At 33.8% G+C, this 22398-nt stretch overlaps 1 protein-coding gene and 1 long non-coding RNA gene across 3 annotated transcripts; one reads left to right on the top strand and one right to left on the bottom strand.

Moving 5' to 3' along the window:
• Positions 1 to 3155: 3155 nt before the first annotated feature.
• Positions 3156 to 5506, top strand: LOC146932919 (uncharacterized). The gene is made up of 2 exons (XR_015007285.1): positions 3156 to 3472; positions 5253 to 5506. It is a non-coding gene; the product is annotated as an uncharacterized LOC146932919 (long non-coding RNA).
• Positions 5507 to 6837: 1331 nt separating this feature from the next.
• POLH (Y-family DNA polymerase H) lies at positions 6838 to 19572 on the bottom strand. 2 transcript variants are annotated; one of them, XM_085704636.1, is made up of 16 exons: positions 19406 to 19572; positions 19194 to 19314; positions 18992 to 19103; positions 18724 to 18894; positions 17448 to 17612; positions 17219 to 17322; positions 16860 to 16979; positions 16467 to 16590; positions 16082 to 16195; positions 15726 to 15938; positions 15326 to 15434; positions 15133 to 15233; positions 8648 to 8717; positions 8432 to 8559; positions 7407 to 7482; positions 6838 to 7301 (listed from the first exon to the last, which is right to left on the bottom strand). In XM_085704636.1, exons 1-16 carry the CDS (start codon positions 19479 to 19481, stop codon positions 7021 to 7023), a joined length of 2085 nt encoding a protein of 694 aa, XP_085560762.1. In that variant the 5' UTR covers positions 19482 to 19572; the 3' UTR covers positions 6838 to 7020. The 2 variants fall into 2 exon arrangements, with proteins under 2 accessions (XP_085560762.1, XP_085560763.1); XM_085704637.1 differs by lacking the exons at positions 6838 to 7301; positions 7407 to 7482; positions 8432 to 8559; positions 8648 to 8717 and adding an exon at positions 13056 to 13586.
• Between the last annotated feature and the right edge of the window lie 2826 nt (positions 19573 to 22398).

Raw genomic sequence — 22398 nt, 5'->3', positions numbered from 1 at the left:
ATTTATGCGTTTGAATAAGTTCTAGAATCAAAAGCTATAGATAGTAGTTTCATGTATTTGTCAAAAAAAAAAAAATAGTAGTTTCATGTAGAATTACTTTTAGTCACCAAAATTAATTTCACAAAAGAATGCCAAACAAAATTTTATCGAGTTAGAATTGTTTTTGACATTTGGAAAGTACTTATAAGGCATCTAAACTTGAGGGCAAACATCCTATCATATCGAAATATGACTTATGTAATAGCATTTTAGCGTAATTTGATTTATGTAACTGACTCCACTTAGTGTATGTTTGAAAATGTGTTACCCTCGCTAAACGTGCATCTGTCGCACAGTAACCAAAGCAAACCTGTCGTGGTTCCAAGAAGCTAATATTCCTAGCTTCACTACAAATGTGCCACTGTGATTTTGGCTGAACGTGGAATTTCCACCGTCAAAACAAACACATCCTTAATGTGATAGGGTTCGGTTGTTGTTGTATTTACTCTATAAAACTAAGGTGTAGTATTTATTTGAGAGTTTGTTAAGTGTAACATTGGAAAAGTAAATTGGTTGCTGCTTTTGTAACACACTCTCAACTTAGTCCCCGAAATTATAATCATTTCAATTTAGTCCTCGAGTCTTGAAAAAATTCTCAAATTCATCCTTGTATAAATGTTTGTTACTAAACAATGTGATGGTTGATGATGTGTTCATTAGATTGTGTGCGTTTATAATCAAAGAAAAAAACACATTTGAAATTGTAAAACACATAAGATAATTATGTGATCTAACCCTACTAGTATGATAATGTGCACTATGAAGAAAACAATCGATCTCCGTCCCACAAACACCACCACTACACTACACAAATAGGTACTATTTGATTGATGTCTTAAAAAAATAGGAGACTATTTGATTGTCAACATTATACTTAAGGGATACATCATCACCTATAATGATGTTAAGTACGGTACATTGACGGTAGGACAAAATTGAGAAATGTTTTACATAGACAAAATAAAATTGAAATATGCATAATCTCTAAGATCAAATTGAGAACTTCATATAAATTAGGACCATTTTTTTGGTTTACTCTATCTTGATTTAATGTTGTTCATTGTAGCAAAAAAAAAAACGTTTTATGGTTCAAACAAATTATGCGTCTTTTTCCTACCAAGCCATAATTGCATTTTAATAATATTATCAACTTTGGTTGAGTCACCATAAAAGACAGTTAACTTTCGACATACAGCTTCTGTCAAAAAAAACTTGGGAAAAATACACTTACCTCCCCTGAACTTTGTCTATATGTAACCCAAACCCTTTATGTTTTATCTTATGACACATACATACCTCCCTTGCCGTTAAGTGCTGTCAATGTGCCATTAAAAAAAATAGAAACTTTTTTTCACTCCTTTTCTCATGTAACTGCATCGCACAATACCTTTCCTTCTCGCGACTTTTTGGTTCTAACCTAAAACTTCATTAACAACACAACCAATGTTTTGATATGATTGTTATTTTGCTCACATCTTTGTCGAGAATTTTTGGGTCATATAAGATTTAACAAACAAATTGTAGAATGTAGGCAATCGTAATCAAAGTAAATTATCATAGATTGAGTTTCTCAAACAGAGTTGCTCAACAAAAAGGATTGTACCAAATAAATGGGTTTATTTTACAAAAAGCAAATAAATGGGATGTTGTTCATTTGTGTTACGTAGCTTGTGTATGAGTCGCGGCGGAATAACTAATACAGAGGTTTGTTTTTGGGGATACTCTTCAAAGAAAAATAGTCTCATCTATGTTATTAGAGATAGGCAAAAGTTATGGTGCGTAAGCCATTTCCTTTATTTTTGTGATTGTCCATTCTCTCTATACTCTTTTGAAAAACAGATTTTCTCTCACTTTCTCTCTAAGAAACCGATATGGGATGAAGCTTCATCTTCTACACACCTCCGGCGCGGTGGCCGACCGCCCTAGGGCAGTGGCGTCGCCGCCAGAGTAGTAGGAAATGGCTGATTTCAAAAAAAAAATCCTTTTTCTTCTATAATCCAAATTCGGACTCGGTTTTCAGAGATAAACAACCAAACAGTGTAGATCTAGGTATTAACCATAGTTGTCAAAGCGGAAACGCGGCGCGGCGCGGCCACCCCAAAAATTGACGCGGCGCGGTAAGCGGGCGCTTTTACATGACGCGGACACTAAAACTAAATATTATATTATTAATTAAGGACTAAAAAAGTATGAAAAAAATATATTTAGTATTAATATAGATGAGAAAATTTTATTTTGCATTCACATTTAGACTTCATCTTGATCATATTAATTCCTAGATCTCTAGATCGTCTTCATCTTGATCATATTAATTCCTAGATCTCTAGATCTCTAATCAATCTTTCACTTCTTCCCTTTCTTCTTCATTTTGACTGTAAAAAAAAGGATGATTAATAGAGAACAGAGATGACATTTTGTGGTTTCTGATGAGATTTTTTTGTTGACCAACTTTTTGCACGCGTTGACCCGCTTTTTGCCCGCGTTGACCCGCTTTTGTTCCGCTTTTGCCTAACGAGCGACTCGGTCGCGTTCTGACGCGCTAGGCTGTTTTCAGCCGCTCCGCGCCGCGTTAGACCGCTATTGACAACAGAGGTTTTAACTTTGTTCCCATTCCTTTCATTTCCGTTCGGTTTCCTTCTTCTTCTGCTCCTTCACCGCTGCTTTCTTCTCTGCTTTCTTTGCTTCCCATCTATGTTGTCTCGCTAGCTTCTTCTTCGTGTTCTTGGGGAGTTCTGAAGTGGGTTGTGATGGTTCTGGGTTTGGAGGTGGAACTGTGGATTCGGGTTCGTGATTTTCACCATAACTGCACGAATTTCCGCACCCATGGGCTGGGATTTATGGCTGGGAAACTGCTGGAAACCATTAAGTACATCTAATGGTTTTGGAGTACAACTCACAGAAACCATTTCTTTCCTCCTCCTCCAATTGTGTCAGTCCAAAACTGAATGATGGCAATGGCTCTAGGTCCTTATTTTTTTTTCACCTGCTGAAAACCATTAAGTAAATCTAATGGTTTTGGAGTACAACTCATGTAACGGCCGTCTTAATTATTTGATTATTTAAAAATATATTTATATATATGATTTAAGTGATTTTCATGATTGATATGTGTGAATTTTATGATTCATGAAGTTGAGTGGTTTATATGATTTATGAATGAATTATGTGGGGTATTTTGTTGTGGTGAAGTTGTTATGTTGTTATGACTTATTTTATTATTAAATAAAATAAGATATGATAAATAAAATAAAAATATTAGAAGTTGGGCTGTGATGTGTAAAGAGTAAGTTTAGAGGTGAGAAGAGTAATACGAAAAGATAAATAGGGCAAACATAAGTTAGAAACGTTTTTTACGTGAAACGCTTTTGGAGAAAGGGAGAAAAGTCAGAAAAGAGGAGAACTAGAGGGAGAGCTGCGATTTCATCATAACCAGGTAAGGGTGAGACTAATTTTCAATAATATTAGGTTGAGGTTTTGTGAGATTATGAGAATTAGGGTTTGAGTGAGAATTGATGATTAGGTGAAGAAAGGGCTTTTGTTTTCCATTGTTTTTCATAAATTTTTCTTGCTCTAATTATTGTCGTGATTATATGTTGAACTTCATGTTAAATTCGTGTTCTTTGTTGTGGCTTGATGTATACATATACACATATGTAACTGCGATTATTTTTCATCCATGATTATTTGTTCTATCGATGCCTATTTGTTTCTTTAATTGATTGATGCTTTTGTATTCGTGGATCCTGTAGTTAAAAATATTTGTGTATTTAATTTCAGTCGTCGATGTCCTTCCTATCTGAAAATTGTGTTTGCATACCTTGACTTTTATAATAGCTGTACCTTGTGTTTTCTTTTTATTCTGGTTAAATCCAAATTAAGGGAATTATTTGCTTTATGCCATATATGTTCTCTTCCAACCAATTTGTTTTGCTATTGATACATATGTCGCATGCATCAATTACACGCATGAAGCTATACCAAAACTTGAATGGTATTAATATTGTCTTTATAGGAAAATTATATTATTAATAAATTGATAGGTGCTGATATATATATGTATATGGTCTCATATCCCTTCAAAATAAAACATATGAATTGGAGTAGATACTTTTCTAGCCGTGACAATCCGGATCCAAGTACTTATAATGTTGAACTTTTGTTTCTTTGAATTACTAGCTCTATTAGTCGGAAGTAATTTATATGCATGTTATTCGATTTATTAACTTATATGTAGCATAAATGCCTTATGAAAGATGTCGCCTTATAATGGAGATTCAAATTTTGACCTTGCTGCACTTCTTTAAATTTATTTGCAACTAGTTCATTATATTGACAATTATTTGTGACCTGTAACTATTCTTTTATTAAAGGTACAAAGGTATATTATTATTTTAAGAAAAACGTGATGCAGCCATGCTAGAACATATATGAATAGGATACAAATTAGCATTTTTATCCTTGTCATGTTAATTAATGTGTTATTTGAAGATGCATGATTTTAAGATGTGTAATTGATAATGATGCTATTTGGAAGATGTGTGATTTAAATGTGTGTTATTTATGATGCTTATGTTGATGCGATGTTTAAGATGTTGATGTCTATCGTTTGATGCTGTTGACCATTAATGTCATAAAGTTGTAAGTGTCGGTCTAAGTTGTGAAGTCGTAAGAAGTTGTCCAAATTATTGGAATCATATAAGTTGTTTAAGAAGTTCAAGATGTCTAAGTTGTTGGAAGTTTGAGTTCATTGCATGCTCATTAAAGTTGTGCTCATTAAAGTTGGGGGCTTTAGGCCCGGCAGCCTTGTGCTCATTAAAGTTGTGGGCTTTAGGCCCGGCAGCCTTGTGCTCACACGTTGAAGAGCTTATTATGCTCATTTTGTTGTTGATTGGTACCACATGCATTTGCATAACAAGAAGTTTCATGATGTTTAAGTTGTCAAGTTGTTGTTGAGTTGATAGAGTTGCATGGTCTAAGATGAGTTGTGTCGTCAAGTTGAGTGTTAAGTTGATTATGATTTGCGATGAAAATTAGTAATGGTATTTGATGATTGTATTTGTTATGTAATGAAAAATATGCTAATTGTTAATTGTTGATATGTTATTAATGTTTAAGTTGTTAAATGCATTTTATTGGATTATATGCTTAATGTATTGATTATGAAATCTCACCCCTTCTGCGTATATGTTGCCTCGACCGTGGGTAATGTGCAGGTAATAAAGATTAGAGGCGTTCATGAGGGGACTCTCAGTTGGTGTCTAGGTGCTCTGATACGTAACGGGATGGGGGCTTGCTTTTACTTCTATTCCTTACGTGTCTCTTTTATGAACTAATTTATGAGATTTTTCAATAAGGCCTGCGTGCCAAGACTTTTAAATGTTGAACTATTTTCCGCTGCAAGAGTTTAAGATTTTTCATGATGTTGAATTTGAAGGATAATTATTATTATCTGTTTTGAGATGTTAAAGTAGTGTGTGGCATTCCGTTATGAATTAAATACTCTGATTTTAAATGAAATTTTTATGTTGGGAAAACGGGGTGTTACAACTCACAGAAACCATTTCCACATCAAAATGGTTTTGGCATTCCGGTACGGTGATGATGACTGTGATGATGATGAACGACGGTGTTGATGATGAGATTGAAGATTCCAGTGGTGATGATGATGAACGACGGTGATGATTCAGTTTGTTTTCGCGTTTGGTGGTGTAGGAAGCAATTATGTTGGGATTTATGCACGGTGCATAAGGATTTCCTTATGCACCATAACCACTCCCTTAGAGATATATGAAATAAAGGAAAACAAAAATAAATGATAAAGATGTGAAAAGCTTTCAACAATGGCAGAAATGTGGTTCAGTGGAGAGGGAGATAGTTTCATCAATAGAAAAAAAGTGTGTTTTTTTAACAGATTTATAAACTGTGTTAAGTTGAAAAGGGATGTGTTTATCTATTTCAAGAGACTTTAAGGGAGGTTAGTGTCTGTTCAAAAACTAGAGGGGATGTATGTGTCATTCAACGAAACCTCAGGGGAGGTTAGTGTAATTTTCCCAAAAAACTTTGGTGCAATTTAAATTTAAAATATTTTACTATTATTTTTTAAGAAGTCAAACTATCCCATTAAAATTAATGATTAGCAATAAGCATGATTTATATGGAGGAGTGTTATTTGAGCAACTAATTTGGTGACAACTTATTTGACAACTATAATTACAAAGAAAAAGTAGTATTGGCACGGAAACCATAGGAATAGAGAGATAAAGTAAAAAATAATGTGAGTATGAGAGATAAAGTTGTCACAAAAGTTGTCACCAATTGGATGTTCAAATATCATTTCTCTTTATATGGGTCAATTTTTTCAAATTTATTTGATTAAGTTGTCCGTTATTGGAAGGGTTTTATACATATTCGATGCGACTCTAGTTCAAATAGGTGAGAAAAGTGATTTAGTTCTAACATGAACACTTTTTCTATAACCTGTTGAAAATCCGTTTGTTTTGAAAAAGTCACTTTTTTATAAACACTGTTTTATGTAAAATAGAAGCTAAAATTGAATTTACTCCTATTAGTTTTCCTCATTTCTCCTTACAATTTCACCTCTGTTCCCTTTAAACAAACAAAGTTTAAGAGACAGTTTTACTGGCCTAAACAAACAGGTCATCGTTTATGGTCATCAAAAACTTATTTTCACTTCTATATGGAAATTTCCTTATTACCGCAATAGAAGTACGAAAAAGGAGGATAAGTGGATAACAAATGGTTCAGAGCAACCTAATAAGAGAAAAATAGTTTGCTGAATTCTGAGGGAAAGAATGATAATCATGCATATATATTTACATTTACATAAGATTACAAAGGTGTATACTAAAAAAAAGTTACTCGCACTGATTCCATACAAATCTAAACCAAGTTGCCAATCACAAATCTGTTAAATATATTTAAAACCTCAATATGTACAATAGACCAAAGTTGATAGTAATTTTATCTACTTCTAGCAGGCCGGAAATATTGAGTAATACTAGAACCTCGTTTAACCACATTAGGCCGCTTACGAGGCCTAAGCCATGTTCGAAACTCGTCCTGAATTTCTGGTGGTAATTCATCAATGATAGAGGGATCAATCTCATCAATGTTATAACTCCAAGCTTGGCTTCCTTGAGGCATATTATCTACGCTACATCCACTGTTATTTGTATCAACCCCCTCAGCTGGCATCTCAACTTGATTACTTGTTAAATAACTAGCACTGGCAGACTGAGATCCTGCAGTATTGGTGACATTAGGAATAAGAAATAGTTAAGGGGCCTCAAAAATATAATAAAGAAAAGCAATCAAATGATTAACATGCAACAGAGGTATTTTAACACCTTGAGCATTTGTAACATTCTTCTGCTCAAATGAAGACTGAGAATTATTGAAGAATTTTGTAATTGAGCAATTACCCTGTCACACAAAAAAAATGTATATGTTAAAATTATTGGATTCGTGACTGACTCTATCAATAAAAGCTACCACGAGTTAATGCTGTTTTGATTAAAGGGGGAACCTCCGAATTGAAGGGTTGATATGACACTTCCATTCTTTTCATTAATAAGGCTTCTAAAGCAATATTTGGAATTAGAACAGGCACAAAGGAATCCCAGGTTCTGAAAACTAAATCAGTTATGAAGTTTTTCAAGAGACTGGGTAAAGATTTGATGGTTTAACCATACTTCAACTGCAACCATACATATAGGTATGTCCACTGCACGCCCACATGTGAAGACTGCGAACCAGGTGTACTGAGAGTAAAACACACAATAACGTGAGACACTCTCCATGCCACATTCATGAAAAGTTCAACCATATATCATTATAGCATGTCTTTCAAGTTTCAAGGTCCACATTGAGAGGCAACATAGAATCCATGCATTTCAGTGTATGAAACCCAGGAAAACGCACTTTATACAGCATGCCTTACACTCAGGCACCCTGTCTAGAGCGCATTTTAACATCTATTTAGGCCCGCATAATAGCTGGCCAGAAGGTAACATTGTTTTGTTTTTTTTTAAATATTCCTTTCAAACAATGTCAATTTTTGGAATTAGCTGAAAAGCCTTTAAAAAATTGAACCGTCTGACCTCCAAGAAAAGTGTTAGACTAATTGACATAATTGTTATTGGATTGGTGGAATAACTAGTTTCCAGCTTAACCGATTCATATGCTTAATCTGGTTCAGTTTGCTGAACTAGGATTGGAGCAAACAAATATATATAGTTTTGGTAAAGCAACGGTAGCAGCACATAACCCATCCTGGATCCTTCCTTTGCAAAATTGTAACCAAATTTGAAGGTTTTTACACTCAGGACAGTAGCTATATAAACAACGGTTAAATTAGTGAGGCAATGCATACTTGAGGCTTTTTTCCTGCAGCATTTTTCTTCTCAACTGCTTTCAAACTGGAAGTATTGGAAGCAAGCTTAGATTCTTTTGCAGGTAAATCTCTATATGGCTTGTTCTGTGCCATCCTGTCTTCATTTCCTGGAATCAAAAGGCAACATCCATCATAACCTCAGAAGAAAACAAGAGAGAATGGGAATGATGAGTTAAAACTAGCATGACACAGTACCCGGGGGAGTCACAAGGGAGGATTCTTCAGTCAAGCCATCTACTTTCTCGGATAAATTGCACAACAGATCCTGTAAAAGATAAATTGGTATTGAAGTGTGATAGAATACCAATAAGCAAAGGATCTATCATGAAAAATTTCAGCTTTCAAATCTTTGATACTGTCAATAAACTACTTCTATATTCATACAAGGATGGTAATTATATTCACTGTTAAAATTTTGTACCAGATCCCAACATTAGACATTAAAACCTTTCAAAATCTATCCACCTTGCAGTCATCTAATATTAACCATCATCGTGATTGTAAAAAACATTTTCAATATGTACAACAAAATTACAGATTTCCACGTAAATATTACTCATGACATACATTTCTTCCGTTAAAATACCTGTTGATCTAGACAATTCTATGAAAGGTTCACTATTGTGTCTTCTTCACGATATTCAAGTTGTAATTCATTAGGAATCACTCGAAAACATTTAGGTTGATATATTTAACTTTTTTGAAGTTTAAAAATTGTTGTTTCCAATACAAAACTTCTATTTTGGCTTTCTTAACTAATGTCATTAGGATAGCATACCCAAAATAAATTTATTGTGAAATACAAGAACATTCCTACATTGCTGATATTTAAAACAGTATTTTTCTATTTAATAATTTCCAGTCTTAAATCTTTAATTTGGTAAAGAAATCTTAATTCTTTAATTAATTTTAAAAAATACACATTCACATTTTGCTAAAAAAAATGGTGAAAAAAATAGAATGAGAAAAGAGTGAAAGTAAAAGGTGCAGTTAATAACAATGTAATAAAAAAGAGTAAGTCGAAATTTGGGTGTAATAATTGCGGTGTGAAAAAATTAAAACTGATGACTTTTTGACAGAATTAAAATTGTTAACTAATATATTAGAGGCACTCAATAGTACACGATATGTTCCATGTGCCTCAAATGTATTGAATATAGGATAATATTTTGGCCATCTGAAGTCTGAACATTACAGTTTAGTACTATATTGTTCAGGGAGGATAGAAGAGGAGATGTCTCAAAGAAGAAAAACAAACAGGTATAGTTACGAATTAGAAGGACACTGGTGTACAGAAAAAGACTAACACTTAATCCGGAAAAATTCCTAGGTTCATGGAGAATAGTACAATCAAATGTTGCCATGTAACCTAAATTATTATATAATTTTTTATGTCAATTCAACGGCATTATTAATTAATTATAAACTAGTATTGAATTTCATTCAAATTCACAATTTTAAGATTGTATATTGTAGTTAAAATATATGATATTCAAGAGATTGTAAAATAAGGGAAATTCATTTTAAATTAGTAAAACCATTTTAAACTACCTTCTACCAGTTCTTGCAAGTACTTGAGTAGGAAAATTATTTCGTAGACCACATATGCAGAAGTAACAAATCTTTTATTTACTATAAGTCTATAACACAATATGTAATATAGTGTTTTCACTATGTCTTTTTTATTAAACTGATATAAAGGGTTTGGTCCTATCAAATTTGTAGGTCATTCTATTTAGAATGTGGTCCCAAGAAGTTTGTTACTGTACTTACGTGACTGACTGGAAATGTGGTCCCAAGAAGAAACAAATATGACTGAACTTCATGTTGTAAGAGCATCTCCAATGGGAGAACTAATTTTGGTTGCTTAATCTACTTTTTGTGGGCCCAAATTGCCACATTGCATTTAAGCAATCTTTAAGCAATCTTAACCAATTTTACTCCAATGGTAACTACAATAAGCAACCTATATTTGACCCCACTAATTTGTATTCTTTTAATATTTTTTTCATTTTCCCTTAATTTGATTCAAATTTAAATTTTACTTCATATATTTTTATTAATATGTAAAAAAAAAACCTTAAAATTAGTAAATTATAACCGTTACACCATTATAAAAAAAAAATTATTAAAAAATCATTAAAATAAAAAAACAAATTGGAATAGTTGGATAGCTTGCACCATTTTCTACCCACCCAACCTATCTTTCTCTCTAGAACTCTCCACTCTTTATTTTTCCAACCCACCACCGTGATTTTCTAAACCCAGACACATTTTCCTATCCATAGCAATCCCCACCCACCCACTCCAATCCAAACCCACAATATAGACTTCACTTCCATCACCCTTCAATCAATTTTCAATCTCTCACCATTTTCAAACTCTCTTTGAATCAATCTACTTCACCAGCAAATTTTAATTCGATTTTTCTTTTCATTTTTTCTGGATCTCTAGTTTCCTTCTTCCATTTTTTAGATCTACCATTTGTTTTTGTATTTTGAGCATTCGTGAATTAATCTATGGAGAAAGTGTGTATTTGAGACATTTTCATGTCTCTATTCTCTTATTTTTTTCAGATTTTCCATTGTTATAGATTAATAAGTATTTTCGCCTCTTGATCAATGGAATTCTGTTGAGATTTCAACAAGGTTTTATTATTTTTTAATGGCAAGCAACACACTTTATGCATTGCTTAAATAAGCAACTGACACAAAGAAATAAGCAATGAGAACTCCAGCTGGATCTCCTCCAACGCTGCAGAACTTAAGGGACGGGACCTTCACATCCAGCTAGGCAATAAGCAACCTGCATTGGAGATGCCCTAAGTTGTAACCAAACAACACATTTCCTTGACCCCAAAAACAGAACAATCTTTTCAATTTTTTCCCCAACTCCTATCCTATTTCTAACAGATTATAAGCTATTATTGTTACTTTCAGTTTTGAAGTTTATTTTCCTTTTTAAGTACCATAACCCTTTTTACTTCCTCCTACCTTTATTCACCACAAAAAACTCTCTTTTCTTGAGTTTGGATTCACACTCAAACAAGAGAGAAGAACAAATTCAACAGTTTCATATTCTCCATTTAAAGCTGTTTTCTAGTGTACTTATTTTACTTCTAATATAGGTAACTCACAACTACAAACAATCATAAGTAATTTCTTTCTTGTTGAAAGGGTTTTAAAAAAAATTATTTTGTGCTAGAACAACAACCTTCACCATAACATGATTCGAATGATCAAACCTCAGATATAGTTTTAATCAGTGAAAGTGTTATAAAAAAAGGTCTCTTATGGTGATTATTTTGTGGTGTTGAATTGTTTATTCTGTCTTTTAAATTTTATTGCTTTGGGCTCCTTTCTTTTGGTGTTTTCCTTTGTGATAGTTAAATATGCAATCACATTGTATGTTCTCTTTTACTATTTTAAAATCTTTTGATTCTGTTAATTTGTGTCAGCTACTGCAGACAAAGACCAATGAGTTCAGTTTCAGGAGACAACCAAAATATGCATGAGCAAACTGGTTGCTTTGATTCCGACACAATGGCAGAAGGTGTTGAAAACTCTCCAGAAGATAATAACTCTCCCCAAACCATGCCAAATCAAGTGGTTGCAGGTAACAGCAACAATAGCATTGAAGAGAATTTCAGGCCTTCTGTGGAGGAATTCTCTTATCACAATCATCACAACCCACAACACCTGGAAGATGTCTCCACTTATACAAATGGATTCACTCCCTCATCAGAAAACATTGCACAACAAAATCTTGGTTTGAACATAGGGAACTACTACTACAACAACATGGATAACATTTTGGAGCAAGAGGTGTATCAGAATTCGAGTTGGGACCCTAGTGCTCAGGATATGGACTATGCCAATCACCAAGAATACCACCAACTACACAACCATAAACAAAGCTACAATCCCTCAACCATTCAAGACCCTCATTATCCTTCACCAGATGTACTAAATCTTCACCACTTTCCTAGATCCTCAGCTTCATCTATTCTCACAAATCCATCCACCATTTGCATCACAAACCCAACTCAAAAGCCACCTAATTTCCATTACTCGATGAGTTTTCTTGGAGACCTTCCAATAGGCTCAGACAACTCAAGTGGATCATCAGTTTCATATGATCCTCTATTTCCTATGAACCTTCCTGCACAGTTTCCGGCCCTTAGAGAATTGCCTCAATCTCTCCCTCACGTCTATAGCATGCCTACCAACTCAAGGAATGGTTCTCGTTTTGGTGGAGGGGATGAGATGGAGGGAGATGGAGGTATGGGAGTGTCGGAATTCAACAAGGTCACTGCTTTTGTTGGCAAAGGAAAAGGAAAAGCTACAGAACATTTGACAACGGAGAAACAAAGAAGAGAGCAATTGAAGGGAAGATACAAAATCTTGAGGAGTCTCATCCCAAATTCCACCAAAGTAAATAACAATAAATAATCTATGACTTTTTTTTTATCCATATCTAATTATATCTATGAATTGAGTATCAACCACTTTGCTTTTGTCATTAGATATATAACTTAAATCTTGAATTATTTTGAGGTTCATATATCATATACGAAATTGTAATTTTGTTATGTCACTTGTAGTTTGGTTAAAAATGACATTATTATTGGCAATGTATCTTACGATTCATAATAAGATTCAAATCATTATTTGAAAGAAAAAAAATGTATTTTTTAATCTCTACTTGATGACCATGATTTAAATGATTAACGGGCAGTTTTGATCTAATACAGGATGACAGAGCATCAGTGGTCGGAGATGCTATTGAGTATTTAAGAGAGTTGATTAGAACAGTGAATGAGCTGAAACTATTGGAGGAGAAGAAAAGACACGAGATGGAGATCTGCAAGAGACGTAAAACTGAAGACTATGCTGCAGAAAGCTGTCACATGAAGCCTTTTGGTGATCCAGATGGAAGCATAAGGACCTCATGGCTGCAGAGGAAATCAAAAGACAGTGAGGTTGATGTTCGGATCATTGATGATGATGTTACGATCAAACTGTTTCAGAGAAAGAAGGTTAATTGCTTGCTGTTTGTTTCCAAGGTTATGGAGGAACTTCAGTTGGAACTTAACCATGTTGCAGGTGGACATGTTGGTGAATATTGTAGTTTCCTGTTCAATAGCAAGGTTGATAAAACCAAGTAAATACTTTATAAAATTTATGATTAGATTTATTACATTTGATTTGGTTATATATTAACTATGAGGTGTTTCACTTATGCAGGTAACTGAAGGTTCTTCAGTGCATGCAAGTGCTATAGCAAACAGGGTGATTGATGTTCTGGACACACAATATGCAGCAGTTGTCCCACATAATAGGATGTAGGTTGTAGTCAGTATTAGGAACCAGATTAATTAGTACCGACATTAATGAAACAATTTAGACAAATAATGATGATAGTAGTTATAGTGATACTTTCATAGGGAACATCTAGGAGAAGCTAAATTTCATAAGTTCAATAGTTTCTTTGTGTCTTTCTTTTTTATGGTACTTTGTGGTTCATAACATAGTTTAATCACTTCCGATGCAAAATTGTCGTCGGGATTTTTAATTTGGGATGATTAATTTTAGTTTATATTTTAAGTAAGCTATGTTTCTTTGTGTCCTTTATAAGCTTGCTCTTTTTTTTCGTACATCTTGTCTAGCTACTTTAGTTTAGCTTTAGCAGGTATTATGTCTGTTATTTTGTCTCTGCTGGTTAGTTGAGTCATACTTTACCTTTTCATGTTTTGGCAAATAACTACTTTGATTCATTGCCTTGAAATTACAAATATTGCCGTTTCCATTTCTCTGAGAGATATTTCATTGACATGAAGTTGGACTAATTGCACGTTTAGCCCCTCTCTATAATAGCAAATACATAACTGTTGAGCTCAATGATTTTTTTGAGTTAGTTTAATCGGTTAATCCTTCAATTTTGATTTTTTTTAATTGTTAAGCATACTCCTCCTTCGTTCCATCATACATAAAAGTCAAAACTCAAATTCTTATTTCCTACCCAAAATTTTCACAAATTAAATTGATTACATTTTAAGCCTTCTTTCTTGTACTCAAAACTTACCAACCAAAAAAATAATCAAATTGCACAATGGGTATCTTATGTGAGAATGGTAGGAATAAATCTCAGCCCTTTAGATCTAAGTGTATGGCTGAGATTAAAAGTCATAATTTAACAAGTCATGTGTCTCTTCTTCTCTTGAATTTTATACCCTTCAAATTCTGTTGAATTTCCATGAATTTTATAAGCTTTTAAAATTATTTTATATGCTAAATGATTCTACTCAATACCCTTCTCTCTCCACTCAGCATTCTTATAACAGAATTTCTCTTACACGGCTCATTTTCCCGTTTCCCACCTCTCACTCTCAGCCGTGTGGATATTCCCGTTCTGCCCTTCTGCATTTCTCTTAACATAAACTCCCTACACTATAGAACTAGCCAAGTGCTAATGTCTTTTTAAGCCAACTTTCTCATCCCGGGTCCTATCAGGACTAGATCCCAGTATAAGCCATTAAAACCTATCAAAAAATCTATCCACCTTGCGGTCATCTAATATTTGCCATCATCATGATTGTAAAAACCATTTACAGTATATGAATTTTTTTTACATATTTTCACGTAAAATGCGACTGGCGATGTATACTGCCATTAATATACCTGTTGATCTAGACACGCTTTTGGATGGTTCACTCCTGTGTCTTCTTCAGGACATTCGAGTTGTAATTCATTAGGAATCACTTCCAAACAATTTTCACTACCTGCTTCAGCATATAGCCTCAATCAAATTACAGTGGAATGTAAGAGAATGAATGATTTAATAATTAATACAACTGAAGAGAAGATCTAAAACCTGAAGGTGACGAGGGTGCAACTTCATCAATGACATTATCTACCGATTGGTTTGATGAAGAACCATATGGAAATGTCTCACTGAAGTATTTAGTAATCGAATGTGTCCCCTAGATACAAATGAAGTTCAATATGTTAAATATCATTATGTGATCTAAAGGCTGTGACTTGCTAAGTAACAACCACACAGATAAAAGAAAAATAAAATATCAAACACATAGCTTAGAATACGGACTACGGGCAGTATAATTTATAGTGACAGCATACCACATACTATAATTAATAAACGCTTATTTTAAATCTAGTGATATCGCTATCTGTTTTGAGGTGATCCTATGTCAAGAGCCAGAGGATGAACCTGAACCACAATCAAGTTAGTAATCCAAGCAGTTCAAACTTACAGATGGTATGGGGACAATCTTACTCGCAGAAACAGAAAGTGCAGTTATTCCCCATTTATTTTCACTGCCGTTAGTCTTAGAGTTGTACAAGCCCAAAAAATCACGTAATCCAGATTGAAATAGAGTTAGGGCATCCTCTTGGATCTTTGTAGTCCCATATCTTAAAGGACAAGATTTAGAAGGGAACTTTTTATGTGAATCTGAATCCCCTTTCTGCAAGAAAAAAATGAAATAAAATAGCTGTAGCATAAAACCTCTGATGAAGAGGACAAAAGAGAATCTCACTCAAAGATAGTGAAAATGGACAAATTTATGAGTGAAGAGAATTGTGCGCAGATCATTCACATAATAGCCACCTTATATGCTCTAGCATGCAGAGTCAACGTGTGCGCAATCCGTTTGTTTTGATCCATGTCAGAGTCAAGGCGTTCACTCAGCTCTTCGCCCAGTTCATTAAGCCAATGTTGAACCTGAAGGAAAAAAACTAGATGTGATGATATTGAAATGCTTGTAGAACTGACAAAAAATGCTAAAATAAATAATTAATCCCAATCCTTGAATCTTAATCAACAAAACTCCAACATAAAAATCAAAAAAATTTATAAGACAAAATAATATATGACCCAAGACCTTTGAGAAACTAAGGATTGGGATTTTTAATCAGTAATAACCGCTGCTGAAAGCAGCAACATCCAAAATAAAGTGCTAGAAGTTTTCATCAGCTCAGACAAAAATACTTACAGAAGCGATTGTCTTCAAAGCTTGAGGCCCAGGAAATGTTTTTCCAGAACCATGGCTCTTGGGAAGTAGTCGCCCCTCAACTTCTTCTCCGCTGATTCCTCTCGCAATATTCCACAGCCAAGTACTGCAATGCTGTAAAAGTTAAAACAGGTATAGCATGCCTACAGATCGCTATGCAGACAATCAAATTGACAGCCATAAGAAACCATGAACGCACATGCATGCATATTTACGAATTGGTTAAAAAAAAATATTGTCATCCTAGTTAAGGTAATACATGCAGTGAGATTAGAGAGTGATTCGAAAGTTCCTACTAAAAACATGAGATCGCAAAAATAAAATCAGGAAAGAAAGCCAAACTATGTTCCTCTATGTTAAAACACAAATAATTACCCAGTATTGATCCCATAACGTTGTTGTAGCTTCTCCTCTGAAAACTGAAGCAGATCACCAACGGTGTTGATGCCAAGATCACTTTGTAAGGAAGTCCCCAGCTTTCCTCCAAGCTGTTTCCTGAAAGCCAAGTTTTCTTCAATATCACACTTTATAATCTAAATGACTGTGATCTTAGTAATTTTAACATGGGTAAAACAACTGCAAAAAGTACAACCTTGTTTTTTTGTAAAGGAAAAAGTACAACCATTTGATTCATAAACTTCAAAAGAAAGTACATTCGAGGTCATATAGCATAAAGTTTAAATCTGAGTGAAATAAATGAAAAAATCCTTTCAATAATAACATTAGTGCGTTACATTTTCTTTATCGGAAAAGACTCGAGCAACCCTTCAACAGATGAATGTGGCACAACTGTTTGTTGTGCAGGTTTGTTCATAGCACTAGCAAGTTTAGCCAGCATCTGAAAAAAGCACCAGGCATACGTTAATGGCCACTACAACTTTACAAACATCAAGGACTAGTCCTAAGGAAGGTGTTGTAAGAAATTTGGGGCGTAATTATAAACAAGCCAAGGATGCTGCTTGCCTTATTATGAGCAATACCGGCGGAGCACGTGAATTCTGTCTCTTTTAAAACTTGCATCCTGAGTTCGGCAACAATGAAGGCCCCACAAGCTAGTAGCTTTTCTTGGTAGCTAGCATCGCTCCTACAAATCCACTTCCTAACTTCTTCTTTAGCATCATCTCCATCCTGAATAAAAAGCATTTTAAATACTACCACATGCTCTTTATTCAAAAATAAATAAATACTCCTACATGCTCTCGTCATACCCCCATGAATTTGTTTGGCAAAAGAAATTAAAGATGCAGTAAGCTAATGAAGCGTATCACGGCATTATAAACAGAAGTATAGCTTGAGACATGGGCTGACCAGTTTGGCTGGTAAACTGACGATTAATCATTCTCTGTCATTATGCCCCACCTAGTGAGCCAAAAAGACTCAAAGGTGGACTCTAACAATTTAAGTTAAAATCATAATTAACCTATTTTATTATGCTTCATAAATGCATAACCTTTATTTATTTGTATGGTTTTTTAAGGGAAAATTTTATAATACAACTGTAATACCAGCAATGTTGTATGCAACGGAGTGTTGGGCAGTAAAAAACCAACACAAGAATAAAATAAGCGTAGCAAAGATGAGAATGGTGTGTTTGATTTGTGGTAAGACTAGACGATATAGGATTAGGAATACAATATTACAGAGAGAATCTGGGTAGCACCGATCATAGAAAATATGGTGGAAACTCGGCTTAGTTGGTTTGAGCATGTGGAGAGAAGACTTGTAGATTTTGTAGTATGGAGAGTAGATCATGCGGAGGAGGGTAGTCAAATGGCTAGAGGCAGATGAAGATCTAGAAAAACTATAAGAGAAACTATTAAGAAAGATCTAAAGATTAATGAGTTTGATAGAGATATGATATATGACATAACATTATGGCATCGTTTGATCCATGTAGCCAACCTTACTTACTGGGATAAGGCTTAATTGTTGTTGTCTTTGTTTTTAAGATATGGTTTATTTCACAACCTAAGCTTTCACTAAATTGTTATCTATATGGTATATTTTAATTATTTTATTTCTGTTATACCACACAATAAAATTCAGATTTAACATTGGTTGAACTTGTGAACCATGAGGCATTCAATTTTTCATTAAGTTCATTACTATTATAGTTTTCAGAATTTGATACAAAGCAAAAGAGCCGCCAACTAAAACAAATAACTTCAAGCGAAAGACCCACCCACTTTTAAAATTAACAATCACTGAAAATGCAAGACCTTTAAGAATAACCTCTGACCTTAATTTGAAGCCCCAAAACATGTGACTTGAGAACTTCTTCCTCAACATGTTCCACGCTTTCAGGAGGAGTTTCCATTAACATTGTTTGAGCAGCATCGGTGAGGTCAAGATACACCTCATCAATTGAAGCTCTCTCACATCGACCCTTGCGCGAAAGAATGGAAACAACCTTTAAAATTCAAAATCACCAAAATTTAACATGAGTGAATACTCTAAAGATAATGAATTAAAATAGTGTGTTGTACTCCTGATGATAAAAGAAATACCTCTGAACCTGCATTCCTGTATGTATTGAGGTTAGCTTTACCGCGTGCTACAGGGACTTGAACCAATTGAATTTGCGGGCAGGCTACCTTTGCTTCATCGCCACGCATTGAACTGAAAACAAACAATCGAGAACTAAAATGATTAAGATTAACTAAACACACATTTGAATTGAGGATCAAAATGGTTGTATCGAATAGGTACCGTTTGACACCAGATTTGCGAGCTTCATAGCTAACAGCAATCAAGCCACCGCCTTTGTAGGAGTTGTACTGAACAACTGCAGTAGGCAAGCCCCTTAAACTTGGTTGCTTCCTCTGTTCCACTGCAATCAAGTAACATTACATTAATTAAATTAAATTGGGGAAGTTGAAATTTACAGTGCCGGAAAAGAGTGATTGTGAAACCCTAGGAACCTTGAACGTAGAAGCAATCCATATCAACGTGAGCAATGACTCTTCCATCACAACTCTCTCTTCTCGCCACCCGCATACCTCTCTCTCTCTCTCTCTCTCTCGCCTTTTCCCTCCAAATCTCTTTCTTTCTTCTCCTCTTTTACTTTTTATTTTCGGATTGTTTTGAACTATCCAAAAATTAGTTTTTTTTTTGTTATATTTATAAATTGGGGAAATTGAATCTACGGTCTCGTTGATGACACATTTATTTTTCTTCTTATTACTTTATATGTTATGAGATTTTATTTTTTATCGTGGATCGGGTAAGGACATTTCTTGTGGATCTATGGTCACTTTTTTTTTTGTTAGGTAGCCTAGTGGTTAGAATTCTTTATAAACTCACAAGGACATTTCTTCTGGATCTATGGTCACTTTTTTTTTTGTTAGGTAGCCTAGTGGTTAGAATTCACCTTATAAGGTGAATAAGTAGAGTGTCCGGGGTTTGAACCTCGGTCCCTGCATATAATAATACATTGTCCTACCAATTGAGCTATGTTCACGGGACATCTATGGTCGCTTTTATGGGTTATTAAAATATATAGTCTCTTCTATACTTGTTCAAAAGAAAAAGTATAGTCTCTTCTATATTTTTAATCTTATTGTATTTTATCTTTTATTGAAATCTATAATCATTTTCTCTCATATTAATTTTTATGTAAACTAGCAATAGACCCGTGCTAAGCACGAGGCCCGTGCTAAGCACGGACTGAGCGATGAAGTGGGGGTTATGTGTCGGAGCACATTTGCAATGTTATATGCATTGAGAAATAAGAAACAAATTAACGATAAAATTGACGTTAATGATGAAAACATTTAATTTTTTATTAAATATAAGTAATAGAATAAAAATATGTCAAAATATTAAATATAGCAAAGATCTCGTGTTTTTTATATATTATTTACAAATATTTCTATTTTTATATACATTTATAAATAATAAATATGTATCATGTGCATATTTTTTATATTAATTGTAGTTACTATATTATAATCACTCTTATTATTATTTATTAGAAGATACATGAAAAATAATCAATTTAACTTATTACAAACATTGGGTTAGTGGTTGTAACAAAAAAAAAAAATTGGATTAGTGGTTACTATATATTATAAAGTGAACATGTTTAGGGTTGGCCTAATGGTTGGGTTAGGATCTTGGAGTTTACTTCTCTGAAGTTCTCAAGTTTGATTCCCCTAGTAGCAATTTTGATGGGCAGGTCAATGAAGATCTTAGTTTTAATAAAATCTCTAGAGTTTGGCGGCATAGGATGGAGGTTTCTCGCTGTGTCAACTTAGTTGGTATGTCGATGTTGCCTCTTGATGCCTGTCCTCTCTCCTTGTCTATCAAAAAAAATAAAGATCTTAGCTCTAGCTTTAAATCCCCCCGCAAATAGGCGGTCGAATCGGTCCCTCAGATTAGTCACTTCTTTGATTGGATACCGAGTTTGAATATATATATATATATATATATATATATTATAAAGTGATAAACTAAAAATATTTCAAAATATTACAAAATGAAGAATATGACATTAATCTATCCTCTGCTTTTTTATGTATCATTAACAATTATTTTTATTTTTTATACACATTTATAAATAATAAATATGTATCCAATGCATGATTTAAAAATTAAACTATAATTATATATTATAATTACAAAATAGTAGACTACAGATATATCAAAATATTATAAAAAGATAAAGATGTTGTTAATATGTCCAGTGTATTTTTTTTACGTATCATAGAGAAATATTTGTTTGTTTATTTAGATAAATTTTTAAATAAAAAACATGTATCCGTCTTCTTAAAAAAAATGTATCCTGTGAATGATTATTATATTAAATTATAATTACTATATTATTATCACTCTTATTATAATTTAAAAGATACATCTTTTTTTTTCTCTCCTAGGGTTTCTAGCGCCTCCCCTTTCTTTCTTGGGTTGCCGCTGTAACGCCCGTCTTAACTATTGAATTAATTTGATGAAGTTTAGAATATATTTATAAATATATGCTTATATGATTTATGATTTGAGTAATTTATATGATTTATGATTTGAGTAAGTTATATGATTTATGAATGAATTATGTGGAGTATTTGATGTTGTGAAGTTGTTATGTTGGTGTGACTTATTTTATTATTAAATAAAATAAGATATTAGAAATAAAATAAAAATATTAGAAGTTGGGCTGTGAGGTGGAAAGAGTAAGTTTATAGGTGAGATGAGTAATAAGAGTAAATAAATAATACAGACATAAGTGAGAAACGTTTTTACGGGAAACGCTTTTGGAGAAAAGAGAGAAAGAGTCAGAAGAGGAGAACCAGAGGGAGAGGCTATCGATTCTGCAATTACAAGGTAAGGGTGAGACTAATTCTCAATATTATTAAGAGTATGATTCTATAGGATGAATTTAGCATGATTAGATTAAGTTTTGGTGAGAATTGGGAATTAGGTTTAAGACCGAATTTGATGATTGATTCATGAAAAGATGTTAGGTTGATGTTAAATTAGTGTACAGAACTTAGATACACCATAAGATGATAATTAGATGTTGAATTGAGGATAGAATTAGGAGATTAAGTGAAAAGTTGGAATTTTTAGGTTTCTGGCCGTACTGACATTCATCGCTCGCACCTGCGAGCAAGAACACTCGCATCTGCGAGCTAGAACCCAGAACTCGCAACTGCGAGCAACACAACTCGCAACTGCGAGTGCCATGTGAGCTCGCAACTGCGAGCAGAATAACTCGCCACTGCGAGTAAATACGTAGGAACCCAGAATGCACACTTTGCTCGCCATTGCAAGTGAAGTTACTCGCCACTGCGAGTTAGGCTGTTAGTTGCCCAAAATTGTCCCGATGCGATCCTTTCGCACGTGTAGTCTTGAGATGACCTTAGAAGTAAGATAGAGAGCTGTTAGGATGCTTTCATAAGCTCCAGAAGTCTGTTAT

This window comes from Medicago sativa, chromosome 4 (assembly GCF_051527215.1).
Source record: "Medicago sativa cultivar Bolivia chromosome 4, Bolivia_mono, whole genome shotgun sequence".
Lineage (NCBI taxonomy): Eukaryota > Viridiplantae > Streptophyta > Magnoliopsida > Fabales > Fabaceae > Medicago > Medicago sativa.
This window is presented reverse-complemented; position numbering and strand designations above follow the sequence as displayed.

Excerpts from the sequence above, each read along its gene's own strand:
- POLH (XM_085704636.1), bottom strand. The coding sequence starts at position 19,481 with ATGCGGGTGGCGAGAAGAGAGAGTTGTGATGGAAGAGTCATTGCTCAC. Across the intron at positions 17,323-17,447 it reads CCGGTATTGCTCATAATAAG|ATGCTGGCTAAACTTGCTAG; the intron begins GCAAGCAGCATC and ends TGCTTTTTTCAG. Across the intron at positions 7,302-7,406 it reads GAATGTTACAAATGCTCAAG|GATCTCAGTCTGCCAGTGCT; the intron begins GTGTTAAAATAC and ends CCAATACTGCAG.